We start from the raw sequence: 16,738 nt of genomic DNA, 5'->3' as shown, positions 1-16,738 counted from the left end.
TAAAACACATCTGGAATCCCAGCTGTACTCCCTTCACCATTCAAGAGTTTGATCTGCAGTTCAGGCAGCTTCCAAGACACATTTCTATTGATGTTTGCAAGGCAACATGACACAGTGACTTGAATGCAATTTGGAAATTCAGCTAGCTTGGAAAAGGGAAGCCTTTGAGTCAGGTAAGCTTGTAGTAGGACAGCTCTTCCCTTGTCCAGGATAACCAAGTAACACCTTAGTGCTTCATTCCTTATCAGTGTCTCACAGCTTTTGTCTGTACTCTCAGCCTGCAGAAACCACTAGTCAAACAGCACAGCTGCCAGTGTTCTGTTAGAATCCAAAGCAGCTTCATGAATTGACAGTTCTCAACTTATTCAACAGGACATAAAAATTACCCTTACACCTTTGCAACCAGCAAAACGAAGTAAAGGGACAGCCATTCCACAAGAGGCAATCAGGCAATCAGTATGACCATGGTAAAACTGACAAGGAGATATATCAGCTCTTCCTAGTGGAAAGAACGGAAAGATTTCCTGACTCATGATGATAAATCCACTCATGATGATAAATCCTTAAACCTGAATATATAAAAAAAAAAAGGTGCATAGAGACTGTACATACAACTTTTCATATCCAGCTGTTTTCAAGATGTTCCAAAAAATCTGACAGTCCTGGATTCATGTGAGTCTATGCTCAGACTAGACAAATACTTTCACTGTGCAACCAAACTGTATTTCCATGCAATGTAGCTGGATTAAAGTTAACACTTCTTGCTCCTGCTGAAGGCCTGCCTCTGTGCACGGCTTGTAGCTCTTGTGCACCTCTACCACAGAAATGCGTTTTACGCAGCATGCTCAGAAAGAAGGAAGTGAAAAGTCCCCTGCTGTAATCAAACTGCAAGTCCAATTAAACTGTTTAAAACATTATCCAGATCTTTAGGTTACAGTAATGGAGACAGTCCAGCACATAATACAATATATATTTATTTATCACAAAAAAAATCCATATTCAAATAGAAGTGTATATATGTTTTTCTAGTACTTTTTTACGGCACTTTGCTTCTTGGAAGAGTAAAGAACCATCATGCCTAACACAAAGACACTAATCATTTTACAGTATGACTGACAGCAGCTTATGAGCTGTAAGGCAAATTAGAAACCTCCTTCTCAAGTGAGTATTCTCTATAGAGTTCCATTAACTTAAGCAAAACACTGACAAGAAAAATGTTACCAGACTAGGACATTATACCCGACTGCAATGTTTCCTGCTGTTACAGCCAACACAATCTGCAGGGGCAGGGATGTATCTCCTGACAAAGACACAGACTACTGGAAGTTTCACAGAAAGTTGCCAGGAACGCTTACTGACCGAGAAAATAACAATCCAACCATTATGTGTGTGATTACATGACATAATTAAGCACAGTTCCTATTTCAGAGAAAACAGGTAAGTCAACATACAATGCTCAGAATTAGGACACACACACACTTTCAAGGCTGCAACTTGCATTTAGAGACAAATACATGATACTTGTTGGTAAACAAGTTGGTAAACAAATGCTGATAGCTCACACTGGCAGCACAGAAATATTACTTGAAATCTGGTTCCATTAATGACATAACTACTGGATATAGAAGACCACCGAAATTAGTGGCACACAGACTTCCCATAGCTTCTCCTCTGATGGAAGTTCCACCGCCTTAAGAGGCTTACATCAAAGATGTGCTGCCGCAACTAGTTCAGTCTTCCCTCCTGTAGTCACCACCTGGATTAGACTCCCTGAGTTTGGTCGATTCTTTCCTGTTATCCAGTCATAAAAGGTTCTGTTTCAAAATAAATGGATAAAACAGGGTTAGGAAGAGGAAAGAAAAAAAAAAATACTATTATTATCAGGTACACTGATGGAAGCATAAGATAAAAGCCTATTAGTTTATTTCTCCTCCTATTGCCCTTTCTGGTAATTTCCATGTACATTGTGAACTAGCAGTGCCAAACTGGATTCAGGCCCTCAGAACTGGCCAAAGGCCCAGAAAAATCCATAGGGCTTTACAGAGCTCACACAGGATTTTCACAACATCTCAAAGGAAAAGGCCGGGAGCTTAAAATGTCCAAGTGGCAAGCCAAAGAGGTGAGTTATTTCCAAGTTCAAAACAAATACTGAAAAGGGGAAGGAAAGGCAACTTAAGTTGCCTTTATAGCATTCATGGCTATAACAGAGTTGCTAAACCCACTAGTCTCCTACAGGCCACTGTAACATTTAGATATTTAACTGGTCTCAGCAGAAGCACACAAAGCCTTAAGACATTCAGTGTATTGCAAAGTAAGATGGACTCATTCAGGTAACACACCAGAACACTTCTTACCAAGATGTAACACAAACTCCTTGCTCAAAATATAATACAGAAAGCACAGTGTATTTTTCATGTCCATCAACCCTTCCAATGTTGCAGACACAGCAACTGCCATGCTGGAACGTCCCTGCCATCTGACACAATGGCACAACATTCAAGTGCCTGGTAGGGAAAGTTTTTCTGCCTCCTTCCCAAGATGCAGATGTTCCCAACACTTAATATCACATGTTTTTCTTCCACAGCCGGCATGACTTTCCATTTTCAAAACCAGATTTAAAAGTTCAGGAATTAGAACTCAAGAAACAAACCAAGACAATCAACTTAGTTCTTCCATATGAAAAAAAAAGACTTAAAAATATACAAAAAAAAAAAAAAAAAAAAGGTAAAACCACAACATCTGGTTAAGCACAATAAACTAAAGATCTTTTTTTTAAATGTTTTTAGGCCAACTCAATGGGGCCTTTTAAAGAGCCACATCAAACAGCTGCAGAGGGTGCTCACAAAACCATTCCTCACTCTAAATGTCACAAAAAAAAAGGAAATCTAATGTCAGAACTAAACTACTCCCTGAACAATTATCAATAGGTAAATGCAATTCCAGTGTCAACTCTAAGACTTTAAAAAGTGTAAGAGTAAAGCCCTTTACAATGTATGAATGTGTCCTTATTTTCTTCCCTGTGTCCTTATTTTCTTCCTTTTGACAGCTCGCCCTCAGCAGGATCTCTGCTACTCCTGATCACAGCGCAGAAAGCAGCACTTGTGCTGCACCTCTCTAACCAAGAGAAGCGACACACAGTGAGCAGGGCAATCTCAGCCTGTTCCTATGCAAACTACAGCTGGAATCTCAGCATCTTGCAACAACATTCAGGACAAGCCTTTGTGGATGATGGAAAAAAGAAACAAACATATTGACTAAATTTTTCTAAACAAGAGAAGGAGTTTTGTCAGCTGAGAAATGAAGACACCACAGACTGGCCACAGAGTGTTTAACAGAAAAACAAGAATCCCAAAGTTTCCATGCCTATTTGCAGTCTACCTTTAAGCCAGACTATTGTCTCTTGCATCTGCTGTCTGCAATTTGTCTACAGGCTTTATGAGGTTCTGTGGCTTACAACTGCTTAAGGCAATCTCCCTTGTTGGAATAACTGGTGTAGAGATGCTGCAGTTGACATAGTTGGGCTGATTTTCTCCAGTTAAGAAGCCTGTGCAATAAACCCAATGTGACTGAGAAACACACACAATGAGATGATGGAGGTAAAAAGCCACCCAAATCCAAGACTGCTATTTAGAGAGAACACGCAATAAAGATAGAGCAGCAAAAGGGACAGTGAGGAACTGCTTAGTTACCACACTGATACTCACTCAGCAATGAATTCTAAGGGCGTCCAGGAGCTGAAGTCTGCATCAGGCATTGATTTCCTGTTTGCTGGTGTATCTAAGGTAACCCTGTGATTAAAAAAGATAAGCCTTTCAATGATACACCATGTTTCTGATGAGTGCCACCTGCTTCTATTCAGCACTGTAGCATATGCTTGCCTTTTAGGCCACGTGGTATGGATTTCCCCTGTATCCTCCACATGCTGAGAACATACAGCCATCAGTTTCAACATATACCAAAGGCTCCAACCTACAAGCCCTCATCTTCCTGGCTTGCTGATGAAATCCAGCCCATTAGAGCAATCACTCAGTCCACAGCTCCCTTCTACTCTCTCTCCTGCAGGCAGGAAGAGACAGCAGCATGCTTATTCAGGTGTACTGTACAGCACAGGCACAGTACAGCCATTCTTTCACAGAGCCTCATGCCAGCTGCAAATGCAGAGGTTAAGTGCACAAGCATACGAAGCTTTGACTTTGGTGATATATATTTATGCTATATACAGTGATAAAGGGGTGAACTTTTCACAACTCCTTCCTTGAGATACTGTTGATAATCCAAGGTATCATTACTTTCTCAAAACTTCACTCAAAACCAGTTTTGCATGAGAAGCATCCAAATGCAGAACACCCAAGAGGCCGGTGATATTGGTGTCTGTCTGTCCATACGGCTCTGTAGAAGGTGATGTTTGTGTATGAGGAAAACAAAGCAGGGTGAATTCAGACAGTGTTCTGAGTCCCTATATAGAACTCTTTAGTAGTTTTTGGTCCTGAATTAGATATGGACCTGGCAAGAAAAATGTTTCTCATTTTGGCAACAGAATTGCTGAGTTTAGACAGAGTGAAGATCTTCTAGGCTACTTTTCTAGCTTCCCTCATCAAAAAGACAGCTGTGACAGGAAAATACAAGCTAAACTTTTTCTTTTCACATATTCCCAAAATCATCTAATTTTACCGATTTTTTAATGCTGCATTACTTAGTTATGCAGCACCTTATGAAGAAGCATCTTTAACCAAGTCAAAACTTGTCAAGTAGTCCTTTTGCTTTACTATTTACCCTTTACTACTATCACATGGTTCAATCTACAACTGTGCTGAATAGCTCATCGCATTTTCAGAGTTCTGTCTATACTGGAAAAAAAGAACCAAAAAACCTCATGTTAATGCACAGCTACGGTTGAACTGGTTAAAGGCAAATCAAATTTCAATCCTAATATCCACTACTGTTTTGCAAAGGAAAGAAAAAAAAAAACCAACATTTTCTGTGTGACTTGCATGAAGCTGTGAATAGGTGTGAGAAGCTGTTTGTGCCCTGTGAACAGGACATCACAAGCACATCCATGTGATTCCAGGTTACAGCAGTAAGCAAATAAAACAACATAGAAGCAACTGTGCAATCACTTACGGTAAAATGGCAACAGCAGCAGACCCAGATGGCAGGCCGCTATTGGGACCTGCTAAACTCTGACACAGCTGATGCACTGCTCCTTTGGCCATGCCATAGCCAATCATCCCTGACAATTAAAAACAGGCAAATTAAAGCACAATCAAAGCAGCTTTCAATGCCATCAGTAGCTTAATACAAAAACTCAGATTGTTTGATGAACATGAAGTTTAAGACCACTTACTGCAGCCAGAACAGAATCAGATTTTTAAAACATATTAAAACATACATATTAAAAGAGAAAAAAAATATATAAAAGGGAAAAACCAAGAAGCTCTTACTAGGCATCCAGGAAGCATCACATTAATTAGCAGCTTACAGAGTTAAGTAGTAAGTTAATGTACCCAAACATTCCCTGAAAGATGTGATCTACAGGGCTAACTAACTTCACAAATCTAACAAAGTAACTGTGAAAATGCTTGTAGACTTTACTGAAGGTAATCATCCATTCGTTTTCATCTTATGCAGGTTTTGACCCAAACAGATACAGCTCACTTCTCTCCAGAACTGTAATTCACTTGGTCAGCATCGAAATCTGACAAGCCCGTTGAAAAAAGCTACAATACCTCCCTACCCACCATGGGAGAAAATAATCTGTGCGTAGAAGAATTTCTTCCTGAACACTGCTGCTTTCTAGGCAGACAGTACTCAGCAGTGTAAGAGCAACAGGAATGAGAGCATAAGGCACACTGGTTGGGTAAAGATCTGGACAATTAGGGTGCTACAGGTCTGCGATGTCTCACAGTACATTCTGCCAAGCAGCCCAGATACAGATTAAGTACATAAGAAAAATGCATTTCATCTCTACAACTGGATGCCTTTCTGCCCATTTATACATAACTACACAACTCCTTTCCAGTGTTCCTGAGGAAGTGTTTTGTACCAAATTTATGGAGGCAAATTTACATTGTAGCACTGTCTCCACTATATCAAATTGCACATAATGTAGCATGCCATTTTTATCAGGAGAATCAGGGGCAGCAGGAGCAAGCTTGTATTACTGTTACAATAAAGATACTTGCAACTGTATGGCATTCCCCTCTTGTCCTGTCTAAAGCAAACATTCTAAGTCTTCTTTAACCTATTCATGCTTCTACATTCCTTAGCCACCACTGTCAGACTGTTTCTGTAACTGTGATTTTCAGTATTTTTCAGTTCGCATTATGCAAGTCAACATTTTCACACAGCAAAAGAAAAACCATGCTAATAGCAAACAAGAAAAAGATTACTCTTTCCATAAGGGCTGTAGTAACAAGCCTAGTAAGTCCTATTTGCAAAAGTTGAGCAACAACTCTTTCCCAATTCTTCCTGATGTTAATGAGTTGCATGTGTTTGCTGAAAGCACTGCTGTGTTCTTCGGGAAAAAATCCAGACTAGCTGAAACCAGCTAGTTCAGAACATGAAAGCAAATCAGTTTCCTGTGCTGTGGTCCCTACCTCCCCCAAAACCACCAAATAATAAACAGGAAAGTTTGCTGGAGTTCACATTTTTTCATTTATATACGGTCAGCAGCAGTACACTGTAAATTATGCATCTGCTTATTCTCATAAAATAAGCCTTTTATCTTCTGACTATGCCAGAAGCAGCTCTAAGCATACACGATAAACCACTAACTAGAAAATATAGCCTATTCTTCCCCAAACAGTTTCAGACACAGCCTTCAGGGATGTTCATAAAATGGATGTTTTAAAATTTTACTACCTATGTCTCATGAAAATATAGTTAAAGTCATGCTAACAAAAGATTGGGAAATACAAGTATTTGTCTCAAAACCTTTCCACTCCCTGCATGTGGGCTTGTGTCAGTGCTGCTTTAATGTTAGATCGCTCCCAGATTTCTCTCTCCATGCAGACCAACCTGCTGAGGAGCGAGATGAAAAACCCAGTAAAGCTTGTATTAAATAGCTAGCAGATGTCAAAGCTGAACATCAACAAGCTTATCTGTGTCTGAAGCAAAGGCAGATGGGAATCGGAACATGAACAAGACAGAGTCAACAGAATTAGCTGAGTCATTGCCAATGGAAAAATTGTGCAACTAAGGACTTTACCTTTCAGAACACAAACAGGACATTCTACTTTATTTGAGGCACTGGAACAGGTTGCCCAGAGAAGCTCTGGATGTCCCATCCCTGGCAGTGTTCAAGGCCAGGTTGGATGGAGCTTCAAGCAAACTTGTCTATTGGAAGGTGTCCCTGACCATGGCAGGGGGATTGGAACTAGATGAGATTTAAGGTCCCTTACAACCCCAACCATTCTGTGATTCTACGATTATCCTTACAGCTTACTGTGTGCTTCTATTCTTCTGAAAATTATTTTCCAAATTTTTTTTATTGTATCATGTATTAGCCAGGTACATTTCACCATGGTCAAGGATGCTATTTAAATACAGATTCTGTTTGCACTCCAGTGTGAAGAGATTCTGTACTGTTACCTGTAAAAGTGCAACACTTCAGTGTTTCAGCAGCAATTTTCCACTTGTACTAAATGTCAAGAAACTGGAGAGTGAAATTGCTGCTTCATAAACAAGAATGCTCACACAGACAACTGTAACTGGTGATGTCCCAGCAGTTACCATGTATTGCATTTTACCTGGGGTTCCAGCCAAAGCAGCTTGAGCTCCTGTCAAAGTCAAGAGGCCACCTTCTTTCAGATGTTTTGTGGCTAGGTGGCTGGAAATAGTCGATGTCCAAACACTCTGCTTCCACATCAGATCACAGTTTTTGTACAAAGCTAATTAGGAAGAGAATTAGTAAAATCAACTAAGAGTTAGAAGACTTCTAACTCCAATTTCCTTACTGTCAGAATACAACAGGAAACATGCTTTCTACTATTTTCTACTTCCACATTCGCTAAAATACCAATTTATGTCCTTTGTATCTCCCTTCTCTTTAGGCTCCAAGTTCCAACTCTACAACATATATTCTAGGCAGTTACCTACTTTCTCACCACCACAAATAAAAAGCAAACTCACACAAAACAGTTCCATTAGCTCTCCATTAATGGTTCAGAGTTCCAAGTTCTTGAAACTCCTATAAGGTTGCTTCAATCTGTGTCAAGGACCTCAAAACTCTCACACTAGCTTCACCCCACCTTATAGCCGCAAGATCTGACTCTTTTCATAACTTCCTCACTGACTGCAAAAGGACTATGCTCCATTAGTATGACAGAAGACTCCAAGAGACAAAGGAGTCCAACAAGAAAGTATTTCTCATTGTCAGATTACTTCATAAACCAAGAAACAACCTGTCTGCCTGACATTAGGACACTGTCATGGAATATTTTTTTTGTCAGATTACTTCATAAACCAAGAAACAACCTGTCTGCCTGACATTAGGACACTGTCATGGAATACCGAATACACACCCATCTGCACTGTACCAAATGAGTGTTCCAGTGCACCTATGTACTGGAGTTAGTAAGCGTGCTGCAATCCCCAGTAAGGCAGCCTACAAGGGAGGTACAATAGTAACTTCAAATGGAAGCAAAATATGAACTCTCAGCAATGGTTTTCTTTATTATCAATATCTACATGGGAAAAAAGAAAAGCAATAATGCCAAAGATTCTAGTATTTCAGAATGACCATTTCCGTAACACAATACGGAACAAGTCTAAATAACCGTGGTGTAAGCCAACCACCTATCCCAAGATACCCTACTACTCTATCAACACCATCACTATAAACCATGGTTATGATAAAGTAGCTTATTTAAACTAACAATCTAACATAATGCAGCTGTAGCATAAGCACATATGCCTTTCCATCTTGCCACTCTTCAAAGAAAAATCTTTGCCTTTCATGTCCAAACTGGACTGGGGAAAGAACAGAATACATTTTATCAAATTTCCTCCAGACAGAAAACAAGACTATTTTTTAGCTTGTATTTCTACACTAGCAGGTAAAGTATAAAATTTCATTCTGAATATTCCATGTCTACAGGCTTTTTTTCTGTAGCATGATCTCAGGCCATTAGACAGCCTCTTCCAACACTGTATTGCACATTAGTAGCTCAGAGAACTACAGGAGGCAACTGAGCTTATATGCATATAGCAATGAACTGGGAAACAACTGATGTTCCTGACAAGCCATTGTTTTATGTAACTTGCCTGATATAGGTAAACTCATCAGAAGTTAGTTCATAGCAAATAACACTGAACTCCTTCATAAAGTGCATCGAGATTTTTCAGTGCAAACTGGCACACCAAGAAGTATTACTGAGAATACCAAGTGCCGTGCAAATTTAATCGCAAAAGTTCAGAGAAGCACTAAGCAGCATTGTGACTGAGCCATTCTGTACTTCTATGCTCATGTCCTCTTCTGGACTCGGGAAGAAAGACCATCTGAAATATCCCTATTACCATGATTTTTAAGGATTCCTCTCAGATTTCATTCACGTGTTTACTGACACACATGTAACAAAGGCTTACACTTAGCTTTGGCGCTGCCTCCAGCCCATCCTCCTGCTACACACAAGATTGCATCCACCTTTTCTTCACCAAGGAGTTTTCCAACCTCTGCTGTCACCTACAGTACACAGAACAAAGACACATTGGAAATGCTGGATGAGTAAGGCACAGAAGTAAATGTCAAGACTGACCCACTTTTTAGCCAAGTAACACAACACACAGCAATTGAAATAAATGCATAAAATTAACATTTATGATCTATATAAACTCAAGAGTAATTGTGTTGAAAGACAACTACAGATGAAAGTCAGCCCAAAGAAGGTCAGCTTGCACAGTGCATGATGGTACTGGAAATAATTGATTTTAGCTGGACTGAAAGACCTGACCCTGACCTGTATCATTAACAGTTTTTATTTGTGACTCACTTTTTGACAGGTTCTTCTCTGGGTATGGTACTGCTGAACATGGAAAATGAAACTCCAGGTCTGACCAGGACTACAGGTGTCACTTTTGATGATAGTGCAAGAAATGAACAACTGAAGATTAGCCTTTTTATTGCTTCTATCTAGACTACAACCATCAGTTCAAGTCTGGTCCCTTAATTTATATTTGTATACTTTTAAATATCCAGTATACTTTCCACTTTCAAATACAAGACTTCACAGTTGGCAATAAATGTGTTGCCTACCGATTTTCTCTGCCAAAGTGAAAAGCACACAGCCTGTCTCTCAACAAAGACAAATATCCGCTGGTTTTCACAACAGTTGAGCATTGAAAAATACGTTACAAACTCTTCATTACTCTTCAAGAGCCTTAAGAATTAGTAGATAGCGAGAAAACACTGGCTAATGGTTCAGTTTATCAACAAGAAAAACAGAGTCAAAAGTTACAAATTAAAAACTAAATCCCATCTCTTGAGAATGAAGCAGAACAGTTTTTAGGCTAGCTTGGATTCTCCCATATTCACCTTTGTGGAAACCAGTGTATTCTCTACCTATCCCATCAGGGGTTAGTTTGAACGCTTTGAAACCTACAAACTATGTATTTAAGATTTAGGACATTCGAGAGAAGTGTTGTTGCATTTTAAGGCGCCCAAATTCATCTTTATTATACTCACCTGATTCAGCCTGTGACTTTTCCAGTCACCAAGAGAAAAGTAATGCAAAACTGCATTACGTGCTGAACCTCCAAAATCCCACATCAAGCTTTTTCCGCATATTCATGCATGCAATTAAATTACAAATAAGAAGGAAGCAGTGACAGGGAGATGTGATTACCTTCGGGCTGAGGGTACCGCCACTGGTACGCTCCTTAGCCCACAGCGGCTGCTTCTTGCCCGAACCCGGACCCATCCCTGCAGCCGCCTCCCTCCCTGCGGCCGCAGCACTGGCAAGCGCACACTGATGAGAGCACGAAGGAGCGGCTGGCCGCCCCCCTCCACCGCCTTCGGCCGCCCCGCGCCCACCCACCTGCTCAGCATGCTCGGGGAAAGAGTCGCCCATCTTCACCACCACGCTGGCGCTGGCGTCCTCGTTCTCCGCCAGGTCGATGCTGGCCACCCACTGCAGAGAGAGCAGCGCGTTAGCGCCCGGCCGCCGAACCGCCTCATGCTGCCCCTCGATCGGCAGCGCTCCCCGCCTCGCCACCTCCCGCCCGGCCGGCCGGCCGGCGCTTACCCAGTCCCTGGACTTGAGGTACCGCACGCACTGGGACCCCAGCGCGCCTCTACCCCCGTACACCAGCACCCTGCCCGCCGCGGCCATGCTGCCTGCCAGCGCAGCCCGCCCCACTCCAGCTCCAGCACTGCTTCGGCGCACAGCACTTCCCTTGGTGGCCGGGCGGTCCCGCCTGCGCATGCGGGCTGCCCCCGCCGGGGGCGGGTGCAAGGCGGCAGAGCCCGACTCTGGTGGCAGTGGCGGGGCCTGCAGGGGCAGGAAGGTTCATCCTTCTGCGGCGGTTCCGGGGCACTGCCGCGGCCGGGCCGAGGAGAAACCGCGGGGTCTTGGCCGAGCGCCAGCCTGCACTGGGGCTCGCGGCTCGGGTGGTGCGGTGCGGCGCGGCTGGGAGACTTTTACCTCTGGAAATCCCGCACCCTTGAGGCGGCGGTGTTGAGGGGTAGGCACCTATCCGTAGGCATCCACCCTCACAGCTCCCCCGGCCAAGGCGACCGTCCCTCCTGGTCTGAGTTCCAGCGACAGGCTGTGTTACCGCCAGGGTTAATTGATTAATTAAGTAATTAATTCGCGGTTACAGAGGTCCCTGCAGGGCTGAAGTAGCGGTAATCGTAGGAGTGCAGGCAATTACAGGCGGGTTTGTTCAGCACCCGTGGGTCGCGCCTGTAGCTTGGATTACGCCGTTTAGCTCAGTCCCTGGGGCGGCAGGAACCACATGTGTTCGGGGGGTCCGTATGTGCCGCACGGCGCGGAGCACTGGTGATGTGCCTCCCTCCGCTGGCAGGCCGAGAGACGGGAGGGCTCCGAGCCGCGCCGCAGCGCGCCGCCTCGGCGGCACTGCCATGTACCCGCGTGCGGGGGCGAGCAGGGGGCCCCCTGCGGCTCAGGAGCCCGGAGAACCCGGCTGCCGAATTGCCTGGTTTAATCCTTGGCCCCCTGCACACAGCTACTTACCCACGTTTAACAATCTAAAAAACCGGATTCTGCTCCTCATTTTCTTCCCATGAGGTTACAGTAAAGAACTTAATGTCATTTGAGCAGGACAGTTAAACCGCTGATGAAACCTTAGCCAGGCAATAGAGATAGAATTACTTTCCGCAGAAACAAGCATCACCACTCTACAGTATAATGAAGCTGTTCCTTGCAGCCATTTCAGGATGTTATTGCAGCAAAATACATTGTTCATTTGATTTTTAACTGATTAATTTCTGGAGATTCAAAGTACAATGAGATGTATTCTGAAGCACCTGCTCTTCATTTGTGAATTTTGGAGCATGAGAAAGAACGGAGACGTGCCTGCTGCAGAGAGGCCTTGGTGATGATTCCTTGAAAACACTAGGATGCCTGGCTGCTTTAAAAAGACTTTATTTGCCTTGGCTTCTCTAGTAAGTTTTGTGTCTTTTATCCTGATTGTTGTTGCAATGGGGACCCCAAAGTGGATGACTGGGAAGATCCTTTGCAAAACAGGAGCTGATTTGGTCAATGCCACAGATCCAGAGCTGATCAAGTTCATTGGAGAAATTTACTACGGACTCTTCCGGGGCGGCAAAATTCGGCAGTGTGGGTTGGGCGGGCGGCGCTCCCAGTTCACAAGTAAGTACAGGTTTGGTTGACTCTTTAGTCTGATGTCAAGTTCAACTTTAAAAATATTTTTTGTTTAAAGACCTCATAGAATGCAAATTGCTATTATTAAATTTGTATTTGTGGCTGACATGTGGGTTTTATGGTTTGGGATCTGAGTGCAAATGCAAAATATCTATCATTTTGGGCTAACTTTTTTCTACCAGTTGTGTTCTGTTATATCCTGAAATCAAGATATGGAGGTGGGGGAGGGAAATCCCTAAGGCTAGATTGAGGGTTTCCTGTTGGTCTTGTGAAGGGAGTGAAAGTCATTTGGAGATGACCCTGTAAATCATACCTTCTCCTTGACTGACTCTTTCCTATGCCAAGTGTTGCGCTGCAATCTCTCTATGCCTCTGTCCTCACCTTCTCTGTTGAACTCCTTAACCTTTTTATTCCTTTAAGAAGCAGAGATCTATTTAGCTGGCCAGATTTCTGCATTTCTCTAGCTCTCCTAATGCAGCTGTCTGCCATAGCAGACACTCCTAACTTTATTAATGTGTTGAAGACATTTTTACCTTTTTTCCTCGTAACTTTGGAGAGAAAAAAATGCTGAACTCTTGAATACATCTGTAAGAATTTCTATTTATTTTTTTTTAACTTAAAAGATTTTCTTGAGGTCTCAAAAGCACTCAGACACTGATCTGTACTTTGGGTGATTACCAGTTTTTGCACATCATGTGCTGTAGTGAAAATGTTATTTTGCATTAATGATTTTCCGTTCAGCGTGTGGATCCACCGTGACTTAAACCGATACAAGTTGAAGCTGCTGCAGCCTCATCCTCTCTGTAGCCCACAGGAATGCTGTCCTGCCCAATCCTTTGCAATGGCTCTTTAAGTTGTTGCAGTGAAGTTGGTCAGGAAGTTAGTTAAGCTGGCCAAAAAATGAACCTACCAAAAAAAACCCATTAGTTTCCCATAGGATCATGGCTGACTACACAACTGCACAGCACCACTCTAAAAACTCGAAGGCAGGCAGGACTGTGGGACTTAAGAGGAATGAAGAGAATCAGAGCACCCTTAACTTGGATCAGCATGACCAGTTGTTAAGCTGAGATGAATGTGGACTAGTCACTTTTATAATAACCAAGTCTTGCTCAAGCTCTGACTGCAGCTGCAACTTCATGACATGGGCAGAGCAGTCACACGCAATTACTCTGTCCAGTGAGTTTGAATGGCTGGCAGACCAGCCATCAGGTCAAACCTCTTCCAGCTCTGTTCTGCTCCTCTATTCAGAAATACCATACCAGTTCTCTCACCCTATCCTGTCAAAGAGAATGAGGAAAAAGTAGCCAGTCTCCTTTAATCTCTGTACAGCTTTCTGGACTCTTTAATAAACTTTCTAATTAATTAATTACTAATTAATTCTATAGCAGAGATAAAGACATTAACACAAGTAGATAAATTAAGCAGGACTTAAGCCTGAATCCTTATTCACAGCACCTTTGTAAAGGATATTCCTGCAGTAGAATATCCTTAGTTTGTGTGATGTAGTGACAAATAAAGTATCATGAACTAAAGTGTACTTACCTGAATTGATCACCTCTGTAAAAGATAGTCTTGTTTCAGTATGATTTAAGTCTGCAGCACCAGCACAGTGTGATGTTTGCTGTTGTCGAGAAAAAACACACACTGACTAGATGACATTTTCCTTCCTTGACAGTTTTCCCACACATGGTGAAAAAGCTGAATACAGGCCTGCACGTCATCATTATAATGTTCCTCTGTGTGGCCATTTCCTTTTCTCTGGTCAGTTTTGGATTCTGCATTCTTAACGCAATAAAAGTTCCTTACCGGGCTATTAAAGGTCCAGCAGGAGTTTGCCTTTGGAACTTCATTGCAGGTAACAGCATTTACCAGTAGCTTTTACCAGTCACATTCATACACAATGTTAAATGTCCCTTCTCTTGCCTTACTGAATATTTCCTTGAGTTAAATACTTGTGAATAAAATGAAGGTAGCAGTGAGTTCGCATCTATCAGCTTTTTACAGGAGCTGTGAATGCCAGTCATTAGGCCCTGTCTGTACCATTGAAGGAAGGACTTTATTACCAACACTGGTACAACATTTGGCCATACAATAAAAACTAAGCATTTTGAAGGTGTTTAAGCCATGCCTAAATCCATCCCTAGTCTGTATCACACCCACTATTGTATTCAGTAAGTCTTCTGAAGCCCAACCATAATCTGCCTTGTTTCATTTCATTGCAGGTGGATTTCTAGTACTTGCAGTCACCAGCTTTATGGCTGCTGTGAAATTTCATCACCTCACAGAAAGAATCGCCAGTTTTCGTGAAAATGTCTTTCAATTCGTTGTCTTAGAAGAAAGGTTTGAAGACTCTTTTTGGCTTTGTGTGGCAAGCGCCACAGCACATGCGGTGAATTTGCTGCTAATAGCCATTAGTGGGATTCATTTCCCTAAAATTAAGACTAAAACAGAAGAAGCAAATGTTACAGCAGAAGATATCATGTACTAATAAATCTATGCAAAACTACTTTGGTCAAGTGAACTGTCACAACACAAAACAGCTTCTTGGCTCTTCAGCTTTTGATTTGGATGGATGATTTTTGTATAAATGTGTAAATATGATATTCTGCTGTACCAGCAATTAGCATGTGTGGGAAGGTGGGAATAACAAATGCAGTTACCATTGTTCTCCAAACTGACTGATATATGCAGTGAATGCACGCTGCTCACAGATTTCTGAAAATTTGCATTATGAGATATTTTAGAACACTCAAGTGAAATACAATTTCATTGAAACCAAGTGTCTTCTTTGTTTAGAAAGGAAATATGTTGTCATGGTTTAAACCCAACCACAAACCTCGTCCACTCACTCCCCCCACTTCTTGCCCTCCCCCTGCTCCTGGAGGGACGGAGAGGAGAATCAAAAAGAATGCAACTCCCACGGGTTGAGATAAGAACAGTTTAGTAACTAAGGTATAACACAAATCACTACTGCTACCACCAGTAATAATAATGATAAAGGAAATAACAAGAGGAAAGAATACAACACCTCAACACCAGCCGACCAATAACTCACCCCACTCCCCCCAGCAGAGCACCGACCCATACCTCCTCCAACCCTGCAGTCCCAACCCTTCCGGGTAACTCCAAGTTACATCCTGGGCAGGACGTGCTGTGGTATGGAATACCTCTTTGGTTAGTTTGGGTCAGGTGTCCTGTCTCTGCTTCCTCCCGGCCTCCCCTCCTCCCTGGCAGAGCATGAGGCTCAGAAAGTCCTTGGCCAGACCAAACATTCAAGCAGCAACTGAAAACATCGGCGTTATCACCACTGTTCCAAGGCCAAAAGATCAAAACACAGCACTGTACTAGCTCCTAAGAAGGAGAAAACTGACTGCTGCTGCTCAAACCAGGACATATGTGTATCACAAATATCTGATACTCTTAAGTTTATTTTAAAACAGGAAGAATGGACACCTACCAGCTAATTTTGCAGAATTACCTGGAAAACATTATGAGGGCTGGGTAAGATATGTTTGGTGGTGTTATAGCACCTTGAAAAAGAACACTTCATCATCTCTAAAGCTAAAATTAAGGAGAAGCACAGGCTAAGTATGTGTGAAAATTTTCAACTGAAATTATCAAACCCCACAAAGTAAAGAAGGGAGAAAAGTAAGGTTCATGGGATGCTTGTGGACTATGAAATAAAATGCATTAGCTGCAAGATGAAGGTTTCATCGCAGCTTCAGGGACTAAACAGAATCAAAGTAACTGCTTTTAGATAACCAGGAAAATGATAATCTGACAGATCAATTGTCTTCGTAACCCTTTCAGTTCTCATGTCTATGTGAAATCAAGTAAAAGTGATGTATGGCGAAACAGTATTAAAATGAATTAAAATGGTTAAATGGGTGGAA

The 16,738-nt window shown here is 42.2% G+C and overlaps 2 protein-coding genes across 6 annotated transcripts; one reads left to right on the top strand and one right to left on the bottom strand.

The window, feature by feature from the left end:
- Positions 1–958: 958 nt before the first annotated feature.
- On the bottom strand, positions 959–11,435 carry QDPR (quinoid dihydropteridine reductase). Its single transcript, XM_065658763.1, has 7 exons — positions 11,241–11,435; positions 11,034–11,126; positions 9,586–9,682; positions 7,749–7,889; positions 5,122–5,230; positions 3,705–3,788; positions 959–1,814 (listed from the first exon to the last, which is right to left on the bottom strand). The coding sequence occupies exons 1-7, from the start codon at positions 11,418–11,420 to the stop codon at positions 1,706–1,708; spliced, it is 813 nt and encodes a 270-aa protein (XP_065514835.1). The 5' UTR covers positions 11,421–11,435; the 3' UTR covers positions 959–1,705.
- Positions 11,436–11,443: 8 nt separating this feature from the next.
- On the top strand, positions 11,444–15,351 carry CLRN2 (clarin 2). Of its 5 annotated transcripts, none has more exons than XM_065658814.1 (4): positions 11,444–11,679; positions 12,674–12,830; positions 14,521–14,700; positions 15,068–15,351. In XM_065658814.1, exons 2-4 carry the CDS (start codon positions 12,677–12,679, stop codon positions 15,331–15,333), a joined length of 600 nt encoding a protein of 199 aa, XP_065514886.1. In that variant the 5' UTR covers positions 11,444–11,679; positions 12,674–12,676; the 3' UTR covers positions 15,334–15,351. The 5 variants fall into 5 exon arrangements, with proteins under 5 accessions (XP_065514886.1, XP_065514877.1, XP_065514866.1 ...); XM_065658805.1 differs by having other exon boundaries at positions 12,521–12,830; XM_065658794.1 differs by having other exon boundaries at positions 12,511–12,830.
- The last annotated feature ends 1,387 nt before the right edge of the window (positions 15,352–16,738 follow it).

The sequence above is a fragment of the Lathamus discolor genome, chromosome 1, assembly GCF_037157495.1.
Source record: "Lathamus discolor isolate bLatDis1 chromosome 1, bLatDis1.hap1, whole genome shotgun sequence".
Lineage (NCBI taxonomy): Eukaryota > Metazoa > Chordata > Aves > Psittaciformes > Psittacidae > Lathamus > Lathamus discolor.
This window is presented reverse-complemented; position numbering and strand designations above follow the sequence as displayed.

Coding starts and splice junctions, on each gene's coding strand:
- QDPR (XM_065658763.1), bottom strand. CDS start 11,420: ATGCGCAGGCGGGACCGCCCGGCCACCAAGGGAAGTGCTGTGCGCCGA. Junction 11,127..11,240: donor ACCTCAAGTCCAGGGACTGG/GTAAGCGCCGGC, acceptor CTCTCTCTGCAG/TGGGTGGCCAGCATCGACCT. Junction 1,815..3,704: donor CCCTTAGAATTCATTGCTGA/GTGAGTATCAGT, acceptor ATTTTGAAACAG/AACCTTTTATGACTGGATAA.
- CLRN2 (XM_065658805.1), top strand. CDS start 12,578: ATGCCTGGCTGCTTTAAAAAGACTTTATTTGCCTTGGCTTCTCTAGTA. Junction 12,831..14,520: donor GCGGCGCTCCCAGTTCACAA/GTAAGTACAGGT, acceptor CTTCCTTGACAG/TTTTCCCACACATGGTGAAA. Junction 14,701..15,067: donor CCTTTGGAACTTCATTGCAG/GTAACAGCATTT, acceptor ATTTCATTGCAG/GTGGATTTCTAGTACTTGCA.